This window comes from Pagrus major, chromosome 9 (assembly GCF_040436345.1).
Source record: "Pagrus major chromosome 9, Pma_NU_1.0".
In the NCBI taxonomy this organism is placed as follows: Eukaryota; Metazoa; Chordata; class Actinopteri; order Spariformes; family Sparidae; genus Pagrus; species Pagrus major.
The window spans coordinates 11,783,905-11,807,048 of record NC_133223.1 but is presented as its reverse complement, the minus strand read 5'-3'; the positions used below and the strand labels follow the sequence as shown (position 1 = coordinate 11,807,048).

The 23,144-nt window shown below is 38.7% G+C and overlaps 1 protein-coding gene across 1 annotated transcript; it reads right to left on the bottom strand.

The window, feature by feature from the left end:
• Positions 1–1,048: 1,048 nt before the first annotated feature.
• gpr183a (G protein-coupled receptor 183a) lies at positions 1,049–6,772 on the bottom strand. Its single transcript, XM_073474331.1, has 2 exons — positions 6,602–6,772; positions 1,049–3,939 (listed from the first exon to the last, which is right to left on the bottom strand). Exon 2 carries the CDS (start codon positions 3,914–3,916, stop codon positions 2,792–2,794), a length of 1,125 nt encoding a protein of 374 aa, XP_073330432.1. The 5' UTR covers positions 3,917–3,939; positions 6,602–6,772; the 3' UTR covers positions 1,049–2,791.
• Positions 6,773–23,144: the final 16,372 nt, after the last annotated feature.

The window sequence follows — 23,144 nt, the reverse complement described above, 5'->3', positions numbered from 1 at the left end:
GATCCATGGTTGAAGTGAATATTGTCTCTATTTGTCTTGCTATTCTGTCCTTAATGTTTCGCAAAGTGTTTGCAGCAAAGATTGAACAAAGTAACATTTTCTGCCAACGGCTTCGTGAATAATTAAATCCATTCCATTGTTACATGTCTCTTAGATATACATTCTGAATCTGACCTTATAATAATGAATGCAGAGGTCAGAATCGTAAATGTATTTATCGCTTGGAATGAACTGAAGAACACGTGGTAAGCACATCTAAGGACATGCAATATGAGTAGAGGTTTCATTATGTCTACAAACGACTTCCTTTAAAATGCAGAACTGAGAGCAAACATGTTCCAACAATCTTCTTCCTACAACTCAGCCTAGATGTCATCACAATTTGCAAACATGGTGGTCTGTTCAGTGTAAATTTTGTCCCTTTCAATAAAAGCCAGTCAATATTTGTGTGACTTTGAATCCCTGGGTCTTGAGAACAACGTGCATTTAATTTAATTTACTGATGTATTAATTTGGCATCGAAAAGAGCATCGTATATTGTATCAACGTAAATCAGCAGCACAATATGAAACTATATCATCTGCACATTGGAGTTGTCAATCACTCACACACACACACACACACGCACACACACACACATACACACACACACACACACACACACAGACGCGGTAGATTTCCACCTTCACTTACAACTTATGTGAAACGATAACCACATGTGCTCGCCTCTGCTAACCCCAAACCAATTGTTTTAGTTGCCATCTTAACCACACCCATGTACCATAACCCTGAGTGAGCATGATCTAGCTCTTAACTGTAACCATAATGTAGTAGCTTAGTTGTACTGTAGAAAGAAATAAACAATACACTTTTTTAAATGATCGCAGAAACATTGACCTCAAGGTTTTGCTTACCAATACTTTTGTTTATACTACACTTTGGTAGCATTTTCCATGTATGTTAAGTTGGACCAATGACGTGTATTTCTTCAATTTCTACATATAAGTTATGCTGAAGTGTATTTTAAAAAGACAAGTGATGCGCCATATACAAAATAAATCATATATTGTTTTGCTGGCTTGTACAGTGGTGACAGAATTGACTTGATTTGAACTGATGAACAACACTGACTCAAAAAATGATATTTGCGGAACCCTCCTAGTGACCAAATCAGGATTGGCCCATGTTATCTTATAACATGGACTCCTAAAAGAATAATGCATAATCGTAGAAATGGTTGAGACAGTGGATGGTTCACTGCAAGCGGGTTGATTTGGGTTTCTTGATCTAAAATTCTTCAACATTTCTCAAGACAGAACATTTTAACAACCAAACTACTTGTTGAATGAGCTGAAAGGAATGTTTGGAGGTGAACAGAAGAGGATTGAAGAGCAGACTATGAGTTGGATGTGTGTGTTAATCACACAGTCTACCAACCGTTTGACACCCAACATTCAGTCCCCACATCCCGTTACCGTTTCAACTGTCAGAGCTCTTAAAAGGGTAAAAAAAAACTCATCATGCCAACACAGGAACATTGAAACAGTTCATTTGTAAAGACAGAACAACATTCTTAAATCAATTCTTAAAATATGTATAAACCAGTTTGATCGATATTCCATGAAGTGCACAAAATACCCAAAACTGTTTTGACAACTGGGTTCACATTTTGTTCTTCTTGTCATCATGCACATGTCAGATGCCATTTCCGAGTCCTACCAATAGTTTCACACTATTTTACTGATCTACGGGTGGTGACAGCACACCACAATGTGATGCAGTTTGCCAGCAAATAAACGAAGAAGACAAGCAAGCTACTTAAACAAAGAATACTCAACATGTTTGTTAGACCCCAGGGATACACACATTGAATTATTATGAATAACACAACAATTTTAGCAAAACTTACAGCTTTACAAGCAAACTCCACATTTCCCCTTTAAATAAATGACATCATAGACCGTACCCACTGTTACTACAAGGAAAAGAATGTTAAAGCAGAGAAATATATGGAGCTTTTCTGACAAATTGAAGTCAATCTATTGATAAGCAGCTGTAACAATGGGTGTACAGTTTGCCTATTTTCCCTGAGATATTACGGTGTACTGAACTGAAACTTTCGGTAAAAACCCTGGGATTGTCTGGGTCTGAAACTCATATCTACTTCTGCTTTAACATTTCATTTCATTAAAGTTAGACTGTGGGGATGTGGTCAGATGTGAGGTCATTGTTTGGTTGCAAAAATTTAGTTGTTGCTTTCAAAAATGTTTTCGTTTTCAGCTGAGTATACTGCCTTTAGAAATATACTTCTTCACACACTGCACATGAAAACACTTTCTGACAACCCACCGATGTTCACCGATGGCTCTTTATCAGCTCTTTATCAGTTGACTGTCCACTTCCAACATGGTCTACCTCATTAAAACTCAGTCTATGATCAGGAGACAGCATGCTTTGTATGAAGAAGTATCCTCCGCTCCTCTCCTTAGCTGCAATAGTCTCTGCTTTCCTGAGTGATTCACTAATGTTAATAAGAAAACATACATAAACACAGGATGTGCTAGATTTTCCTTTTTCAAAATCCATGTTGTTGATGTACTATCAAAGAGCTTCCCTGGTGTAAAATAATCTGGTGCAAAAGAGCTGAATTTTTATGGATCCAGATGCTGAGTGGCTGCTTGGAGTCCCTGGTGACATGAGTGAGTCACATTATTTGACTGGTCTTGATTAAAGCAGGCCCACGCGTAAAAGGTCCTTCATCTTGTTTAACTCTGTGCCGCAGCTCTCTCATTCACTCATGCCTCAGTCCTCTCCTTTCTGTGAGTCTCTCACTGGTTGTACCCATAAATGAACTGTTGAGCTGGATCTTGTTGCCATCAATAATATCCTTCGAGGAGCCCTCAGGTGACGTCCTCACTGCACTGGAGAAGGACATGCTGACCTGTAGCTTAAACATCTTCAAGAGTTTCCTCTTGTAGCCCTTGCAGGCAAAGAAGTAGATGAAAGGATCCAAACAGGAGTTTAGATTCATCAGACACACGGTGATGTGCAGCGACACCTGAAAGGCTGTGAGATCAGCGCAGTCAGGCTTCGACGTCAGCTTGCGGATCATGTACTGCAGGATGTCAATGTGATATGGGCTGTAGCAGATGACAAACACTAGGGACACGCAGCAGATCACACCGATGGCCTTGCGGTTCCGGCCAGACTTTTCAGTCAGATGGTTCTTCTTGGCTGAGGAATGGAGTTTGGAGCACAAGACGGAGTAACAAATGAGGATGGTCACCACAGGGATGACGTAGCCAAGGAAGACGGCACCAATCAGTATAGTGGCAATGTGGTCAACCTTCTCAAAGTTGGGGTATTCCATACAGGTGATGTAGTCATCAGGTTCCTTGTTGGTCATATCCATGCCTAGTAGCGGAAGGGTTTGTGCCAGGACCACAAGCCACACAGCAACACAAATGTAACGCACGTTACTGACCTTCCTGAATCGGGAGAAACGCAGAGGCAGGACCACAGCGATGAAACGGTCTATGCTGAGGCAGGTCATGAAATTGACCCCAGCGTAGGTGTTGATATAGAAGATGAAGCCTGAGATCTTGCACAGCACCTCACCCAGAGGCCAGTGGAAGCCCTGAGCGTAGTAGGCAATCCTCAGAGGCAGAGAGAGGGCGAAGAGGATGTCAGAAATGACCAGGTTGAGAGAGTACAAGGTGGTGGAGTTGATCTTCTTCAGATTGGACCGGATGACGTGGAGGGCGAGACAGTTACCGAGCAGTCCCACAAAGAACACAATGCAATAGACAAGAGGCATGAGGACCCTGGCATATTCCCGGTGGGCGTACAGGGTCTCACAGGTAGAATTAGAGTCATTGTTGGTGGAGGAGGCCACAGACACAGCAGAAGAACCCATCCTGATAGTTTAGGAACCAGTAACTGCAAAAAGGAAAAATAAAATGTGTGAATGGTTTGGTTGAAAGAGCATTTCATTTCTTTATACATTTTCTTTTCTTATTTTCTTTTTCCTTTTTCCTTTATCCAAAAACATAATACAACTAGAATGGCACTCAGTAGAGCGCATACCTCCGCCAAGAACCAACAGTCCTCTTCTATTCAACTAAGCATAATCCAATATCAAACGTGATAGCCCTGTATCATTCTCAATTTTAAACCACCCATAACTGCTTAACCATAATTTAAGCCTGCTAAATATAGGATCTGCATCAAATTATAATCACTCATAGATACCAGCCACCTAAATATTACTGATTTTTTTCATCAGTATCCACGCATTATTACCTGATAAGATTAATGAAAATGTAGAAAAATGCTCTGTCTCGCTATATAAAAGAAAGTGAGAAAAAATTCCTGGATCCTCCTCTTTGTAGTCAATTGGCTCTATTCTGGGCTGAGACCTGTCCTCCATCCAAGTTTCATGGAAATACATTCAATAGTTTTGGGTAATACTGCTGAAAAACCAGCCAACCAACAAACCAACAGACATGGATATAAACATAGTGTGTATTTAAGGGGAGAAACCACAAGTGAAAACATAATTTTTTTCATACAATGGTCAATTTTAGGTTTGTGAGCTATTTGTACTTCTATAACTATAATAATATCTACTTTCAGACTATTGGAAAGAAAACCTCTAACATATACATTTAGGTGTTCTATAAAATGTATGCAAATGTGCACATTTCTAATCAGACAATGCCTCATTTGCACATTTAAGCATAACATTTCAGAAAACTTGCAATACAAAACATAATGTAATTAATCAACTAGGGGAGGGTTCGTGGCAATGTCTATCAATAAAACCCCTACACTACCCTTTTCACCTGCAAAGCATCCACTTAAAGGAAGCAAAATCAGACATACATTATGTCAATGAACGAAACACTGAGTCTGTCTCTATGTTGAAATGAAACTCTCCTGTCTCAGGCAAGACTGGCACAAGAGCACCAAAAGTTTACAGGTAAGAGCTTGCTTTCAAAAAGGAAGTTACTCGAGCACTTACTGGCAGTTTAATTTAAACATAACCTGACAATGACTGCCTGTTATAAAAGCGTGGGATTCTTTGAATTGTAATAAATTATAAAACACTCAAGACATGATTTAGATGATTTCATTAGATCTTGACCTTTCACCCTCAGCTAACTAAACATTGTTTTCAAGCATGTGAACTCTCAGCTGATTATTCATGAATAGGAGAGCTTCAGGGAATGAGAGGCAACCCATCCTGTCAAATACTGTACAAGTTGTTTTTTTGCTGTGTAGTGCCACCTTGTGGTTCTTTTGGAGCAAAGCTCGGCAGAAACCAAACTCTGCCTTTACTTTTGCCTCAGTTTCAATAACCAAGGCTTTGCACAATCAAGCCTGGGCATTTGCACAATCAAGCCTTGTTTTCAAACAAGATACCAAGATAAAATAGATAAAGGCCAAGGAAGGAACAACATTTTTTCTTTTTCTGACTGAACCTGTGTGTTTTTACTTACATACATTTAGCTTTTCATTCTGTTGTTTTAAGACTTAGCTCACTATTTGAACATCAAGGCATCATGTAGATAATTATGAGTACATTTTCAACCTGTTTACACATAAATATGACAATTAAAGAGTTAGGAGAAATGGTGTACATAAGCATCCGCCTCAACTATTAGCCCATTCCACCACTGATGTATTCATTTGACTCACAGGACATAGCTGTTTTTGTTTTTCAGGCCGTTTGTGGCTAAAAGTGACATGAAGGAAGTCGGTGAACAATACCAGGGCTTTACCGTGATTCTGAATGCAGCTGCAGCACTCTCACACGTATGCGGCAAAAAAAAAATTGGTGTTGAGAGATGGGCTTGCATATGAGGAAGTCAGCTTCCCCAGGGTGCTCTGCCCTTAGAAATGGCAGGCAGTTGGAAAGTCATATTGTTTGAGCTGAAATCATAACCCACGCGAGCACATGGTGCAGTGGAGGAACATGTTTCCTGACCCATTAACACAAGTGAAGAGTTATTTGGGGCAAACATGCAGCAAGGATACATTTCAGAAGCCTTTCTTATTAAAATAAAGTTATATTCATGAATGTAGCTATATGACATTAAATGCGTTTAAAGAAAAATACTTGTACTTTGTATAATTCTTTTACCTTTCTGATTACACAACTGTTGTGAAACTCTTGAGTGTCGTCACTGTGATTTCATTGCTTTCACTCGCATGTTAATAGGTATTTTCCAACACTGAATTCCCCAAGAAGACCGGTGTTATTTCACAATCCAATATTCTTTGTGTTAAACTAATGAGACTATTATTTATAAAGGTGTGATGAGTTACCATTTGAAAATGCCATGCTGCAGTTAAGATGCAAATTTTGTTTGTCATTTGTTTTGCAAGAGTAGATTTCAGACGCGCGCATATATCTGTACTATCTGTCCCTGGAAATACATCACATTTCTCACAACAGAAATCCAATTCAAGACGAACAGCCAACTGAAACAGTTACATATATCATACAAATACATTTTCCCACATGATGTCCCATCAATTTCACTATGAATTTTTCACCCTGACCCTAAAAAGAAAAAAAGTTGGAAAGAAAACTTACCTCACAGATGGAACAAGCTTTTCTTTATATTTACTGAAGACACATCGATCCACAAGTCATGACAAAGTTTATCTCAATTACAAGCTTCTGCCCTGACAGCCCTACAACTACACTGCCCTGAATGAGAACAGCATGACACAGAAATCAAGATCTGCTGCCAGTAACCATAGTGACAAAATATCCTGTTGCTCTCTCTCTCTCTCTCTCTCTCTCTCTCTCTCTGCCAGTGTGTGTGCGTGTCTCTGTGCCTCTCTCCCATTTGCTTAACGCTCTATCTCTAAGCACACACTTTTGAAACACCTACTGATTGCACCCAAAAAGTGTCAAACATCATGTGTCACTGGACTGACGTATGTAACATTTTGATTTGGCCTTTTTGATTAAGGGAGACGGGGGTGTTGAGCCATCTGTGACATATTTTGGGAAGGATAGGTTTCATAAGGCATGGCATGCCATGTGTGCACTCTTGGGAGGATGTGGCTTCAGCTGCACAGATAGAGCCAAACAGTTGTTTTTATCAGACAGCTTGTTGTATTGGCATACAAAGATTAATGCTAAAGCTGCTCATTAATTACATAACTCTCTCTGATTATTCTTAATATCCAAATTCAGACTTTATTCAGTTTCAGATCAGTTTCCTTTAGACTACGCAAATGAGTGACAGCAATAATGAGGAACTTCCCCTTTGCTCCAGAAGCACCTTTGTTATGATGTTTTGAGCTCAGAGTGACTTTCAGAAAAAAAAAAGTCACATATGACTCATTCTGGTACAGTTTCTTTTGAAGATAATTCAAGTCAGCCATAGATTAACAGTACTGACAAAATGTTCTTGCCAAGAACCACCAATCGCTTGTGCTGAGAGCACACTGATGCCACAGAGTCAAAAAACCTCAACAAACAAATAAAGGTAATGGTTTAAGGTGTAGGAGTGGCAGCATACAGTTTAGAAACACATACACTTTGGTGTGAGAGATCAGAGAACATTTGAAATGTAAGATGTGGTCAAGCCTTGATGCAATGTCTGGAAGAAAAAGAAAACAAAGAAAATGTGACTCAAACAGTGATCACCAAAATGTTTCATCATCATGTTAAGTAAAATAAGTAGCCTAATTGGCTTCCCAATATTTGAATCAGGGGTTACTGAATGCTTACTAAAAGTGTACATGCACTAGTGCACTGCTGTGTTACCATGTGGTTTTCACACCTTCAAATTTCTCCCGCCCTTTTGTTTCTACTATACATTTTCAACTATGCACTATTAACACATACATGACAGTATGATTACTCAGAAAAGGTCTAAACAGAAAAGGTCTAAACAGAGACAATTAATGAGTGCTCAACATTGACTTATAAACATATATTACTGTAAGGGGAATGTAAAAATTGTGCTGATACTGAAAAGCCTGCAACTTCCCCCCAGTTAGTTAGAACTGAAGAAGCCTCTTGGATCAGAGGTGAAATGTCTTCCAAGAAACCAAAACAAGTCCAGTGGCCTACGATCCAGCACTTAGATTTACCATGACCTGGATGACTGAGAACCTTCATCAACAAATTGTTAATATTTAAATACAAATCAAATATATCTACAAGAATAATGTATTTTTTTATTGACAACAACCTTCCTTTGTTCAAAACAAGTCCGGCGGTGAGACAGAGGAAGCAGTTTAACTTCCTCACAGCCTGGCCTTGTGGATCTGACTCACTGGGCACCAGACGGCCAGATCACACCCATCGCTGACAGACACCAGACATGGTATTCTGCCATGGCTATTCATAGAAGACAATGGGGCTGAATACCAAAGAAAAGTCCCTTGGTGTGACTTGACACTCTTCCTTGATGTTATTTGGATCTTATGTTTCAAATGAAAATATAAACAAATGATTGTTGTTTTTATGATAACATTTTTTTTTAAATTGATTGCACAGAAACTGTGAGACTGTGAGACACTGGCAGATCTCTCTGATCATTTGATACTAATCAGTACATCCTGTGCATAATAAAGGAAGTTGTGAGTGAGAAACTTAAAGAAGGAAATCCTCTTGAGGTGTAACTGTTGAAATATACAGCTATTTGCCATGGAGGACCATTGTAGCCTTCAACTGATGCTCTAATTTATATGTTGCCTGCCAAGAGTTAATAGGAGGTGGATGAACATAACAATGACCAGTTGAAATATGCTGTAATGGTGGTGCTTTAGTATATCCCCACCATAATCCACTGTTTTTTTCATGTATTTGTTTTATTTATGTATACATCTTATACATTTTATCAATATTCCCAGTTTGATTAATGTGTGACACTGCTGGCTTGAGTGAAAGAAAATCAGCAGCGCTTTTCCTTCGCAGTAACAAGATGAAAAAGTTCTTAAGCTACTACTTTCAATAGAAGACACATTCTCCTTACGGAAAATAAAAAACATGATTTTTAAATAACCTTTTCAAGTCTGAAAACAGCAATAATCTCATCATCAACACCCCTTTCACAGTATTCACAGTGTCCACTGTTACCAAACATGCTATAACTGTATTAACTATGGTAATGACTTAAGTGCCAATAGTTGGATAGCAGGACTCTGCTGGTGTGCTTTCAGATCAACACGTGGTTCAGATAAGATTGCAAAAGTTATACAGGAAACTACTGTGGCTGTTCTTCTCACTTCTTCAGAAAAAACAGCATTGGTTGGGTAACAACTTCCGACTGCTGAACTGATGATTTTTAACAGCACTTGATTTCAAAATTTGAATTTAAAATGTAAAGACTATTTTTTTTCATTCAAAGAAAAGTTTGAGTTTTGAACATATTAAGAAATCTTTAACATGTTTACTTTAGTGTTTCTACATTTTTACAACCATCAAATTATTGTAAAAAAAAAACTTTTTTGGTAACAGTTAAAATTTGACTTCATCTTCACCTTTAGTTGAGTCACTCACAGATTCTGATCAAACTTCAGACTAATTGAAGCATCACAGATGTAATATTTAGAGTAAGGTCAGAATGTATATATAAGACAGTGACTCATTTTTGTTTTGTAGGCTCTACACTCCAGCCCATTTGATATATATATATATGTATGTATATATATATATATATATATATATACATACATGGTGGCATGGTGGCATCTAGTTGTGAGGTTACAAATTGCAACCAATTAAATACCCCTCACCTCACCATCTCCACTAAAAACACAGAAAACATGTAAGGCACTGTCTGCAGTATGGTTTGGTTTGGCCACTGTAGAAACATGGCAGTGCAACATGCCAAACTCTGTGGAAGTGGAGCTGATCCCGAAAAGATTCTTAGTTTCAAGTGACACTAATGAAAACGATTATTATTTATAATTATGAATCGACAGTTTATATTCCATTCCTGCCAAGAGTTCTCCTTAAATCCTACACAATGGACCTCTAAAGTCAGTACTTTAACCTAGTCAATGTTTCACATGAAATCCAGTGTGATGCGTCTACACTGACCTTTTACAGTAGAGCAGTTGGATCTAGTTTCAGATCGTCAGAAGACACGTTTTCATAATTATGTTGTAATCCTGTACTACTAGGTAAGCTCTATACTGCTATACAGTATTTTCAAAACTGTATTTGGTTGCTTAGCAACTCATATATCATTTATTTTAATAAGACCCACAAGAAGTTTGAGGTGTAGACTCTTGAGCACATTTACCACATGGCCAGAAACTCTTTACCTCTACTTCCTCTGTGTGCAATAAACAACATTTTAGGACATTAAACTAGACAAATCTTAGACAAACATTCTTCTGCCAAAAATACTGAAGCTGTTGAGGTTAAGAACACTTGCAGAGGGTTCAAGGAGGACAGCATAGGGCAATGATTTGCATTTGACACCTGTTTATAGAAAACGTGCTGTAACTTCAGTAAGTCACAGGATGGCAGCAATGTCTCTGTCTGAGGCAAACTCTCCTCCAAATACATTCTCAACAGTGTTGCAGACAAAAGTTAAAGTCGGATAGATGTTCTGTCAAGTCCATGCATTTTGTTTCATAAAATCAATCTGAAATGAGATGAAATAGAGATAACCTGAAATAATACAAAATATCAAAAAAATTGAACATCTCGTATAAATTGTATATCCTAGGAAAATGAAAGACCAGAACATTATATTGCAGGCCATGTAACTGTGTATATAACTGTTTGGCTTTACTGATGACTGGTAGTTACATGTTAACAAGGGAATAGTTTATCTGATGAAACCAAGCCTTACTGGTAAGCGTGGCTTCCTGAAAGTTAAAAAACCAACTAAAAAACCACACAAAAGTATCAGAAAGAAATATGTAAATATCCCCTATTTATATAACTGGACTAAATTCAGGTGTACTTAGCTACTAAGAGAAACCACAAAGACAACAACAACTTTGTCTGCCCCCATTGCAGTCTGCGCCTGTCTGCTGTCTCTCCGTTTACATGCGAGAAGAGATAGAGAGCAGTGGCTACGTTTCTAAAGATTGCCAAGAAACTGATTTGTTATCTGTTGTTTTTAGTGTTATTATGGAAAGAACAGCCTTATCTTTAATCTAAGATGATTAAGTGTGAGTTTCCTGCCCAACCAGCAGTTAATGTTCACTTTAAAAAAAAAAAAAAAAACAGCAAGAGGAGGTATTATGAAAAACAAGATTTGACTCATATTCGGGTGGATTTAGTAATTCTTTACATAAATTATGATAATGCATAATGCTGTTACTGTATCTGATGTGATGTGATAATGTAATGAGCAACCGTTCTGAACAGCCCCTCTGTGTGATGTATCAAACAGAGAAACACACTCACAGATGTATTCTTTTGATAAAATATGTCAAGGGTTAGTTGAGGTGGTTCATGAATAATGAACAATAATTTTAATAAACGTCACACAGCCTATTTCCTGTTGGAAACCAAACAGATTTGACTGTGAATACACAACCTTAGAAGTGCCACTAGCATGCTTTATAACCACACGGTTATAGTGGCAACTATATAGATGGATACGTGTCAAACATTAGGAAAATATATCTCACTTTAATGAAGTGCTTATCATTTACTGTAGATGTCATGTGCAGATATTAAAGATTTTTTTCTTAATGTATTAAAAACTAAATGATTTGTAGTTAATGGCCTCAAACCTCAGCCTTCTTAAAAGTTACTAACTCCATACATTCTCCTAAATCTTCATATGAAATGTTCTATGGAAGATTTTCAATGCCAACATGAATGAAGTCAAATACTATACACATTATAATTTGCATTTGCTTTTTGTGTGTGCATTTACTGCATCATTACTAAAAGAAAAATATTTGTTCTTTAGTCTTTATTAGGTGAATTGTTTCTCATTGTCACACCTTAGAATCAAATCACAATACAGAACACCAAGCGAAAAGGTGTATTGCATTCCAGTGTTATCAAGCAGGGGGCAGTATACACCTGCCAATACTAAATGCAAAGTGCTGTCATTAGTTTTCATGAGGAGGTGCAAGAAAAAAATGTTTTTGACACAATAAATGCCAAAATGAAAAAAAAAAACAAAACCAGAAAACAACCGTCCAATCACATATTTAGGGACTGTTGTTGAGCTTATTGGCGCTGACATGAGCGGACGGTAACCAGTTTTGTTGTTGTACAAACAGACTCCTAGAGGGTTCTTCTTGGCTGAATTGTTCGCAAGAAAGATATCTAGAATAGATAGCTAGTCGCGTATACTACTACATACAGTACAGTACTCAATGGTAACTTGAATTTAAAGTATTTGAATCATATGAGATCATCATCGATGTTGTCTTCTGGGACAACATTATAGATAATACAATGCAAGGCAAGTGCACATAAAGTATTAGTTCATAATTTATATTATGTCAAATATTTACCATGAAGCCTGGTAAAACTACTCTTTGAGTTCGGTGACATTCAAGGATTCTGATGTAAGTAGTGTCTAATGCTACAGAAAGTCAAACGACCATATCTGATTTTATTTAATAAATATTTCTTTTTTTTTAAGTTAAGTAAAAAAATACAGAAATGCCCCTTTTGCCATCCCAGGGCTGTGTGCTCAGCCTCTTCCTGTTCAACCTGTACACCCATGACTGCAGTCCAAGACATCAGGAGCACTCTATTGTGAAGTATGCTGATGAGACCACCATCATCGGCGGCATTACAAACTATGATGAGAGTTCATATCGGGAGGAAACCAACAATCCTGCTCAACGTCAGCAGAACCATGGAGCTGATTGTTGATTTTAGAAAAAAGGAGGCAAAGACACACATCTCTGTCTACATCAGTGGAGCTGAGGTGGAGCAGGTGAACAGTTTTAGTTTCCTGGGAATCAACTTTACAGAGGAGCTGTCATTGTGATCACACATCACCACCCTGGTTTAGAAAAGGTTCTACTTCTAAGGGAAACTTAAGAAAGTTCATTTACGGAGCCAAACTTTCACCAACTGCCGGGGAGGCGTGAGGTAAAAGTGATAGCCAGCCAGATTGAAGCCAGGCTCACAACTAAATGGTCAATTCATCATTAAAAAAACAAAACAGGGGACACTAGGTTGAACCTGGTGTCTCACCAATCACAAACTGTCATCATAAAAAAAAAAAGAAACCCTGCCTGCACTGATCTCCAACCAGCCAGCCTAAATTTAGCATCAGCGGGCAGTTAGCAAGTCACCACAGAATGAATGGAGACGGGACCTCGAGTTTCTCCTAAAAAATTGCTTCACTAAACGTGCTTTTGAGGTGTAGCTGAAAATCAAACAGAACGGAAGGCCAACACCGAAGCTCGACCTGACTCAGGGGAGAGCTAAGGGAAAAGCGTGGTCTTGTTTTGAAGGTAACTACGCTAGAACTGAATGGCTAACGGAAAGTGCAAAGCTAAACCGGCTTTTCTGCTGGCCATGCCTCTTGTTTACAACCCATGTATTGTATTATTCAAATAAGAAACAATGCGTTTAACTCAACCCTCTTGTAGTGAATAAACAAAAGAGGAAAAAAAGGACAGCACTCCCATCACAATTGAATTCAATTCAATTGAATTCAATTCAATTCAATTCAATTCAATTCAATTCAATTCAATTCAAAACACTTTATTTGTCCCCGAGGGGCAATTTAAAAGGCATGAGGAGCAATGTTTATTCATGCCACATGGACGTTTCTGGGAAGATGCCCTTCCTCAGTGTGTATTCTGGCAATATCCTTGAGTTTGTATTATTACGTCATTAATATTGTAAATATTAAAATTCTGAGTTTGAATTTCTCTCCCAAAACTACATAGTGCCCCTTTAAACTAGTTGTTTACTGTTAGCTAATACTAGTTGGCACACACTAATCAGCTTAGCTGTAAACATTTAGAATTCAGGTAAGATCCTCTAAGCACCTGTACACTCGCTGCAGCCCAATCCATCTCTTAAAACTGCATATATCACCATTATCATGATTATCATGTCACAAATCATTCAATTATTAAAGACGAATGGCTAAATAACTGTCATTTTCCATGGTTTTCATTAAATGGATGGTAAATGCATACGTAAAAAAGAAAGTACATGTATTGTATTTTGTATTTGACTTTATTTCTGTATTTGATTTTTTTTATTTTAGCATTTAAAATCGTCCATATGTTCAATGAGGGGATTCTAAGCTAAAATGTTCAGCACTGGGTCACTGCCAGCACCTCCAGCATTCTTTGATGACTCCTCATTGGGGGTCATGAGGAGTAGTACAAAAGACTAGAGCTTTGGCAGGCAGTGCAAAGACCACCTCGCACCAGAATGTCCGTAAGAAAAAAGGAGCTGGTAGTTGATGACAGACTGAGAAGCCACAAACTGAAACTATCCAGGGTGAGGAAGTGGAGATGTTGCAATCCATCAAGCACCTACGCGTGTGTATCAACAATGAAGTTGACTCATACAAAAGGGCAAGGCGAGGTATGGCAAGTTTTATGTGTATGTAAAACACAGGAACACAGGAGGAGAAAAATATGATAAAAGATAAATACTAATAATGATTATAACAACAACAACAACAACAATAATAATAATAATAATAATAATAATAATAATAATAATAATAATAATAATAATAATAATAATGAAAACAATAATAACAACAATTAAAATAAAAATATGATTTTTTAAAAGACAGGAGAGACGGAACACATCTCCTATCCTTTGGGGAAACAATTCTACAGAGCCAGGACAGTGACTTTGAATTTTGGCATCGTAAATAAAATTTGGTAGGCTTTGAAAACAAATCCTGAACTGAAAAAGGAAACATTGGCATTGATAAACCATTGGAAAAAGTTGTTGGCAATGGAAATTGGCACTGAAAGATGTAATGGCACTGAAAAATAAAACACATGCAATCTTCTGAATTTTTTTCCTCATGTCAGTCTTTTTCCAGTGACAATATTTTTTTTTTACGCTTTTTTCAGTTTCACTGATTTTCAGTTTCAATTCTTTGTCACTCTTTTGAAGTAGAGGGAGGTTTTGAGGAGAGAGGCGAAGAGAGGGTGCTAACAATGCTATAGGGCTATACTATATTGGAATTTTGATGACTTGAATAGCTCTACTATTAATCTTCCTAAACTTTTTTGTTGCAGGTTTAACAATTTTAAATGAAGGAGTGTCTGAGTCATGTTTGACACATAATAATAGACATCACCAAAAAACAGCTCTGTGAAAACAAGCAAACCGAACTCAATTCAATTGTCAAATTACAATAGGCAAGTAAAGCAATTGTGGTGTGGGTCTGAGTCCAAGACTCGTCCCAGAGTTCAATCCACTTGGTGAAAGATTACGTTTTGTTTTCTCCACAATCCCAAAACAGTTCAGTTCCAATTCAGTTCACAACCATAAAAACAAAGACAACTAAACAACTGTGGATCCCCACAAAACAGCACTGCTAAGAAGAGGTATCTCGTAATGAATTTGTCATGGAAAATGAAGACCGTGCAAGTTTCCCTTTTGTATCAAGTAAGAACAAGCGAGTAACTCTTTACAATAAGGTACACAAAAGAGTGAGTAGTTACTAAGGAACAAGTCAGTAATGAATCAGGAACTACTTGATAATTAATGAATCATTGATGAGTAATCCCTGAATAACTGATTCAAGGACCATATAGTAAATTCTGATGAGTTACTAGAGAGCAGACTGGGATGATTAGGTAAAGGGTCATATATATCTGTGAAGCAACATACTGACCACTTTCTTTATGAGTTGTTCCTGATTAACTAACCAGCCGCTGAGTGGCACAAACTAGTAAGGACTCATTCATTACTCAATACCTAATCAAAAGTTACTCTTTTTGTGTACCTTCAAGTCAAGTGAAATATAATACTGTGTATTTAACAAGTAGAGACATTAGTCAATAATTACTTAATCATTAGTTACTCTAAAAGTAGACTCTCAGTACAGCAAGAATTTTAGAAAAAGCTGAGCTGAGAGCCCTGAATATCTCACAGCTTTTGTGTCATTAATGTTATGGTGTGAACCTTCAATGCTGCACCAAAGTTTGGTCTGTCTGAAGGAAACAAAGCTGGTGGGTGTAAGTGTCTGATTAAACATGGTGAGATTCTTCTGATATCACTTGAGGTTAGGGTTGTTTTTGCACAAACTGTGCAGTTTCCCAGACACCTAGATATTTTCACGAGATGAAATGACAACATTCTGACCTGCCCTGCTGCCTAATGTATCAAATGAAATGTTGAAAAAAGTCCCTCTCTACCTCTATCATTCAGAGATCAGGTCTGAATCAGTGTCATAAACTGACGCTCTGATCTTTATGTATGGTATGTCAAGAAAAGGAGTGGGGCAGCGATGCCAGCCAGTCAAAGTCGCAGTTAAATATTGATTAACCCCAAACATGTTTCATTCTTACCAATAAGAATATTTGCAGTGGACAATTCTGCAAATCCCTTGACTACTTTCAGTGAGATCATCTTTTCAGTGTACCTTGATACTGTTTTTTAAATATTCTTTTCGACAATAATGTACATGGCTAAGGTAAGAACACTTTGAGCTAAAGATTAGTCTTTTTAAAATGAAATAAAACAGGTTTTCAGGTGCATTGTTGAACTAATCTCACACTTTGTGGAGTTAGTACAATGGCCCTGAGGATCAAAAGGAGGAAAAAAAGAACAGCGACATTCAAGAAAACAAAAGAACATTTAAGAAACACAACGATAATTCAGGAAACAGAACAACAACACATAAGACACACAGCATTTTAAAAACACAACATTTCAGAATGGAACAATAAATTGTATTCAATTGACTACATGCACTGTGAGAGGGCTCGCTCAAGCGGCAGAAGAAAGTTAGTGTGCATTTAGCAGCTAAAGAGTCAGATTGTTTCCCTGGTGGATAGTGACATGGAGCTGGGTGAAATATCAGGTTTATGGAAACATAGCTCCAAATGAATGCTGCTGTTGCTCTGTGTCTGCTTGATGTGTAAAAAGACCCCACTGTTTGCATGTTAGCTATCAGCTATTTCTATCATGTCAAAGGTTTGTTTTGCTGTACCCAGGTGGACAAAGAATCTTTTACTGTGGGTTTATAGGTCCACTATAATCTCCTCATTGTACCACAGAAAAATGGGATCATTATATCAACACCACCAAATGTTCCCTCACAAGTGAAAAGTTGACTTAACATTTTAAGTCAATCGCTACAAAGTTTTGTCGATCTCTTACCTTTTCTGGATCCTTTGATCCCTCAGAACAGCTCACTGTCCTCTGGTTACTGCTCCTAGCCTTCAGATCAGTGCGCGCAATACCCGTCAATATTCGGGGGGTCCCCATCTCCCGATTGTTGCGCAATACCGTTCTAAATTTTCTCAATATGCAGTAGGCCTATAACATTACAATATTTCATGGATGCAAGCCAAGACAATCAGTCTATAGCCTACATGACAACACACACACGCACACACTTAACAATTTTTGATAATCCGATATGCTATAGTATTCGTAAAGCAACACTGACATAGGAGGTTGCATTGGCTAAAGTTGTTTGGATGCACGTTGTTTTATAACAAGGAGAGGCAAAGTTGTGCATTAGCTACAATGCAGACACAACAATAATTGGCACCAATCTGGTGCACTTACAAGAGCAATCACCTGAATAAATGCCAGGTATAGCCTATCAGAGACTGGCATGCAATCAGTGCAGTTGCAAATGAGAGCCTGCAGTATGACCGATCGTGTGACATTATTTAACCATCCATCTACAGCAAATACTATCAGACAGATACATCATTGAACACATACACAAAGCACATTCGCCTAACCGTGCAAACAGGCCATCTCTCAGACAGACAGCCTACAACAAGCCAAACATCACCACGGCGGGTGCTCTCTCTAAGACCACAACCAACCAAAAGGCCTACATAATTTGCGGTCTTTCCATTCGCCCACCTGCTTCGTTGTCCAACCAGCCGGCAAGTCACTTGTGCTAGCAGCAGTAGCAGCTAACGTTACCTCAGCACCTGCTGCGTCTTCGGAGCACTCGGCCTCAACTTCACGTTGTTCTTCTGGGGAGTCACTGGGTGGGAGAGGATCCTCTGTTCTGGTAGCGAGTGGGCCCACTGTGCTAGCTGCACCAGCATCGTCTTTTGGTGCCGCTTCATCTCTGAGTGCCACCTTTTTGGATGTGAACCCAAAGTGTGTGAGTGTTAGGATGAATATTTTTATACAAGCAATTATACAAGCTATTGTGGAAATCATATATAATGCTAATTATGATTATGCTCGCACACAGAGATTAAAAGCTTGCACATTTAAGGGCATCGACCTTCGGCGCAGGCTGCACTGAAGTGTGATAACAACATGTCTCAAATAAGCCGACATATAAACAACACCTACACATAGGCGATGTCTGTTTGTCTCAAAGACGTGTTTATGGTCAGTAAAAAACAGTTTTATTGAGGAACCAATCCCTTCTTAATAGTTAAAATCAGATGTACATTGAGGAACATAATCCTAGCTGAACTTTCTACTAAACTCTCCAACGTACCCCTTTAAAGGTCATGACAGATGAATGTAAACAAGGAAAGGCCCTTAACACGTGTGAGGCAGAGTAGGATTTCCTCCTTTAGGGTGCTGTCTCCTGTCATTGGAGGAATCGTGTGCCAAGAGGCTGGGACCAGCCTGAGCACCAACGAAAGGGGAGCTAAGTCTAAACCACAGCTCTTCCTCATCAGTTTTCGGACCAATCAGATAACTGCAAAAATACATACAAAATTCTGTGTAATGCTAAGAAAGTTACTCTTTTTTGGGACGTTGGCTGCAGAAACTGCTTGCAGGCAGCTGCTCGTGGACTGCGGTTTTCTGAACAGAAAAGATCCATGTACATGCCTTTTGATTCTCTAATGCTTAAAGAAATACTTAAACTGAGAAATACAATTGTCTTTGGATTCTCTTGAATCTCTCCTTCCTGTCCTCAGAATAAGCGTACACAAACCTACTATTAATTATCACTAAAGGTGCTGAAGTTTCTCATCTGGGTACTTTAAAAGCTCTGTTAGGTCTCTGATTAAATGTTTTTACTGTGCAATATTCACCTTTAATACATCATTTTACATATTTATGCAGATGATACTGAGGTTTATATATTCAGATTATCTTTCTTTTGTATTTTTGAAAACTAGTTACATAATGTATTTGTATACCTGCTACTAAAAAAAGCATACTTATTGTCATAATGGGTTTGCCCATTTGTAACACTGATGAATGAATATTAATGCATTTGATCATCTAGACTAGATTACTGCAATGTCCTCCAATTGAACACAAAGCATCAGTGCTTTTCTGAAGCCAGCTCTTTAAGCTGGTACTTGTAATGTGTGAAGTCATTCAGGGGTCAGTTCGAGCTTACTTAGCTGATCCCCTTAGCACTTACTATCCACTGTGCATGCTCAGATTAGCGGATGCTGTTATTTTTACTTGACACCACAGTGAGGCTAGTATTGGTTTCACCTTTTGAGTGTGTGTGTGTGTTTGAGTGTGTGTGTGTGTGTGTGTGTGTGTCTGTGCGTGCGTTCGTGTGTGTGTGTGTGTGTGTGTCTGTGCGTGCGTTTGTGTGTGTGTGTGTGCGTGTGTGTGTGTGTTTGTGTGTGTCATCATGGCAATAGACAACTATTGAAGTGAGAACTACCAGAGATGCAGTTTTGAGCACTTTGCCATGTGTTTATATGTCTGTCTGTCTGTGGACAGATTTTGTCAGTGCAATTGCATCTCAGCCTTGCAAGATGAAGGTTTGTAACTGAGATCAAAATGAAGGTGGGGTTCGATGATGGGTGTGGTCCAAACAAGGGTACTAAAAGAAGAGGGGTATGAAGTAGGAAAAGGGCTACTGTCCGCCCACTTTACACCCCCAGTCCACATTTGTTCATTCAATCTTTCCGGTCCACTCTGAGACATTTGGTAAAACTAGAGACCATCTTGCAATGGAAACACACCAGCTGTGTGACATGTGAATGGAACACATGACATAAGAGAAGTGAGATTGGTGAAACCAGTGAACTGTGCCATGTTTGATTTAAATCCTTTATATCAAATGATTTAATATTTCAGTAAACCATTATTACATATATATATATAGTATCTTACTTAAATTAACATTGAGAGATTAGGTCATTTTTCATATTTTTTATACATTTCTCAGGGAATATAATAATGTATAATGTATTGATCTTGATAAAAAATAAATCGGACATGTTTAGGTGGCTGGTATCTATAAGTGAGTACAATTTAATGCGCAGTTATAGATGGTTTAAAATTTAGAGTGATACAGGGCTATCGAGTTTGTTATTGGATTAGGCTTGATTGAATTGAAGGAGACTGTTGGGCTTGGACCAAGGTGCCATTCAAGTTGACTCAGCAACTGACTTTCAGGGACCCCGCATGAATAACCTATATAATTTGTTTCCTTCATCTGCTTGTGTATTCTGTGTCTTGACACATAAATCAACTGCACAATAATTCAAAAAACACATCAGCAATCATCAGTCAAACCAGTTTAATACTTCATGTCTCTATTTATGCGCATTACTTTCTACGCAAAATCATAGGGCAGCTCTTCCAAAAACCCAGGAAATGTTAAAGGTTAAATTTAAATATGGGCATGCACTATAAACAGACAATGTGCACCTGCTTAAATTTGTAAGACACACACAGCAGCTCCACCACAAGGTGTGGGACCCAGCAGGAATGAGGCCTCTGAGGGGGAGCAGGAAAGGTGGGTGAGGAAGTGGTGATGGCATTCATCTACGCACTCCCACACAGAACTCAGATGTGGGTGTAAAAAATAAATATGTGACATGTTCTCTTTTTGACATACCCAAACTTCTCACATAATGTAGAAATAATGTTTTTAATAGTAGGAGAGTACATACCAAAGATTTGTCTAATAATAAATTCCAGTGTCCCACAGTAAACTAATTACATCAACTAAAGTACATTAAAATGTTTGCCACATGTCCTGACACGTGGCAAAATCACAAAGGAAGTGAAAGCTGCTGTTGTACTGCATTAATAACCACAACATTTGTTGCAAAGTTGAAAAAAAAGCTTAGATGATTCATCTAGTTTAGGACATTTCCTTCACCCTGCACACATACACAATCAAACAAAGTGCTGTCTAACACACAAACACTGATGAACCAAAATTGTATTTAAAAAGTGAATGAACACCACTGTGTGACACTACTGCTACTGCATGACACACACGAGCAAGACAGACAATAAGAATGAGACAGTATATAAGATACACTTTCATGTACAAATAACAATATAACACATTCGGAACAATAAATTGTATACATTTTTCTCAAGCAAACATCATTGTGCTCAACACTTTGGGTGGGAGAATAGACATCTACTGCATATGTACATGCACAGTTGTCACGATATCTTAAGTGAAAGACTTGTTAGTCGTTTCCAAAGAGTGTCAACACAAGAGACTAAAATAGTCATTCTTGGGTTTAAACTAGGTCTTCTCTGTGGCTGGTTGTTGTTAGCATATCTCCTGCCAGCTCAGCTGTGGTTTCTCTCAGGTGTTGCTGCTGCTTGTTCTCTTGCTATCATTTTGCAGGAAGCACCAGAAGTGTACAGATAGCCCTTAAACAGGCTCAGCACCCACTTCTTGTAGGTCTTGATGGCAAAGAAGTAAATGACTGGGTCCAAGCAGCAGTTGAAGTTCATCAGGGAAATGGTAATCTGCAAGTAGAGGACATATTGTGAAAAGGAAAATTGATGGGGAATGTTTGAAATTAAATAAACAAACAGGTCCTACCTGTAAAGAAACCTTAAAGGCCCTCAGGCCCTTCTGATACCTTTACATTTTGGTCAACAAGCTTTTTATACTTAATAAACTTTGAGTGTATAAAAGTTTAATGCAATTTTAAACTAGCTTTTGTACATTTTTCTTGTCCTTTGTAAATGCTGAAATCTTACACATAAGTTCAGAATTGAAAAAAATAGGAGATACAAATAAACATGATAGTGTATTTGCAACTCAAAGCACTATTACCTGCATAGGTATTTGAAAAGAAGAGAAATGTGGTCAGTCTGCAGAGAAGGTCACCAAAGGGCCAATCATAGTGGCGTATGTAGTACGTAATTCTGCCAGGCAGCGTCAGTGTGAACAGCGTATCAGACAGTGCCAGGTTGACCAGATAGATAGAAGTGGTGTCATGACTCAAGTCATGGCAGCCCCTCCTTCTCCTCTGTTGTCTGTTTTCCCGTGTTTGTCTGATCCTCCTGTTTCTCCTCCGTCTGTGTTCTCTTTGCATGGGCGTGGCCAACTCTCTCTTGCAGGCAGCACCAGGTGAAACTCATTCCCACTATCAGACCCACTCCATAAAGCCTCTGGATTTCCAGCCACTCATTGCCAGATCGTACTATCAGCAAGAGTGTTTGCTTCAGCCGTTTCACCTGCCCGCTTGCCTGCCTGCTTGCCTGCCTGCTTGCCTGCCTGCCTGCCGTTCCTGCCAGCTTGCCTGTCTTTCCTGCCTGCTTGACTGTCGCCAGTCCCAGCCGTGAGTTCCTCGCCCTCTGAACAAATCTCCCAGTTGGACGCGAATCGCATGGTGACGCGGGTCCACCATTACACGTGGGGACACCAAACAAAGAGACACTTATTCACTTGCCACCTTCACCAAACCACGTAGGATTCCAGGATTCTCCAACACCCCTCCCCCCTGCACATTTATTCACCGTGTCACAAATAAATATTTAACTTTAACTGCTTTTCTGAGTTCTGTGTCTTGCATTTGGGTCCGGTCCCTGTTAACTGTAACAGGTGGAGTTGAACCTCTGCTTCTTCCGGCAGGTTACATAGAGAACCAAGCTGTTGCCGCTCACGCTGATGATGAAAACCACAGAGTAGAAAATAGAGGACCACTGCGGCTCTCTGGTAAACAAACACATCACAGCCGCTCTGGTTCAGAGAGTTTCTGGCTGAGTCCAGGGGGATATTTTCTACAGTCATTCCACCTGTCATTTTGAGCAAAGGATCACAAAGTCAATTTCAAATCATTATACATTAATC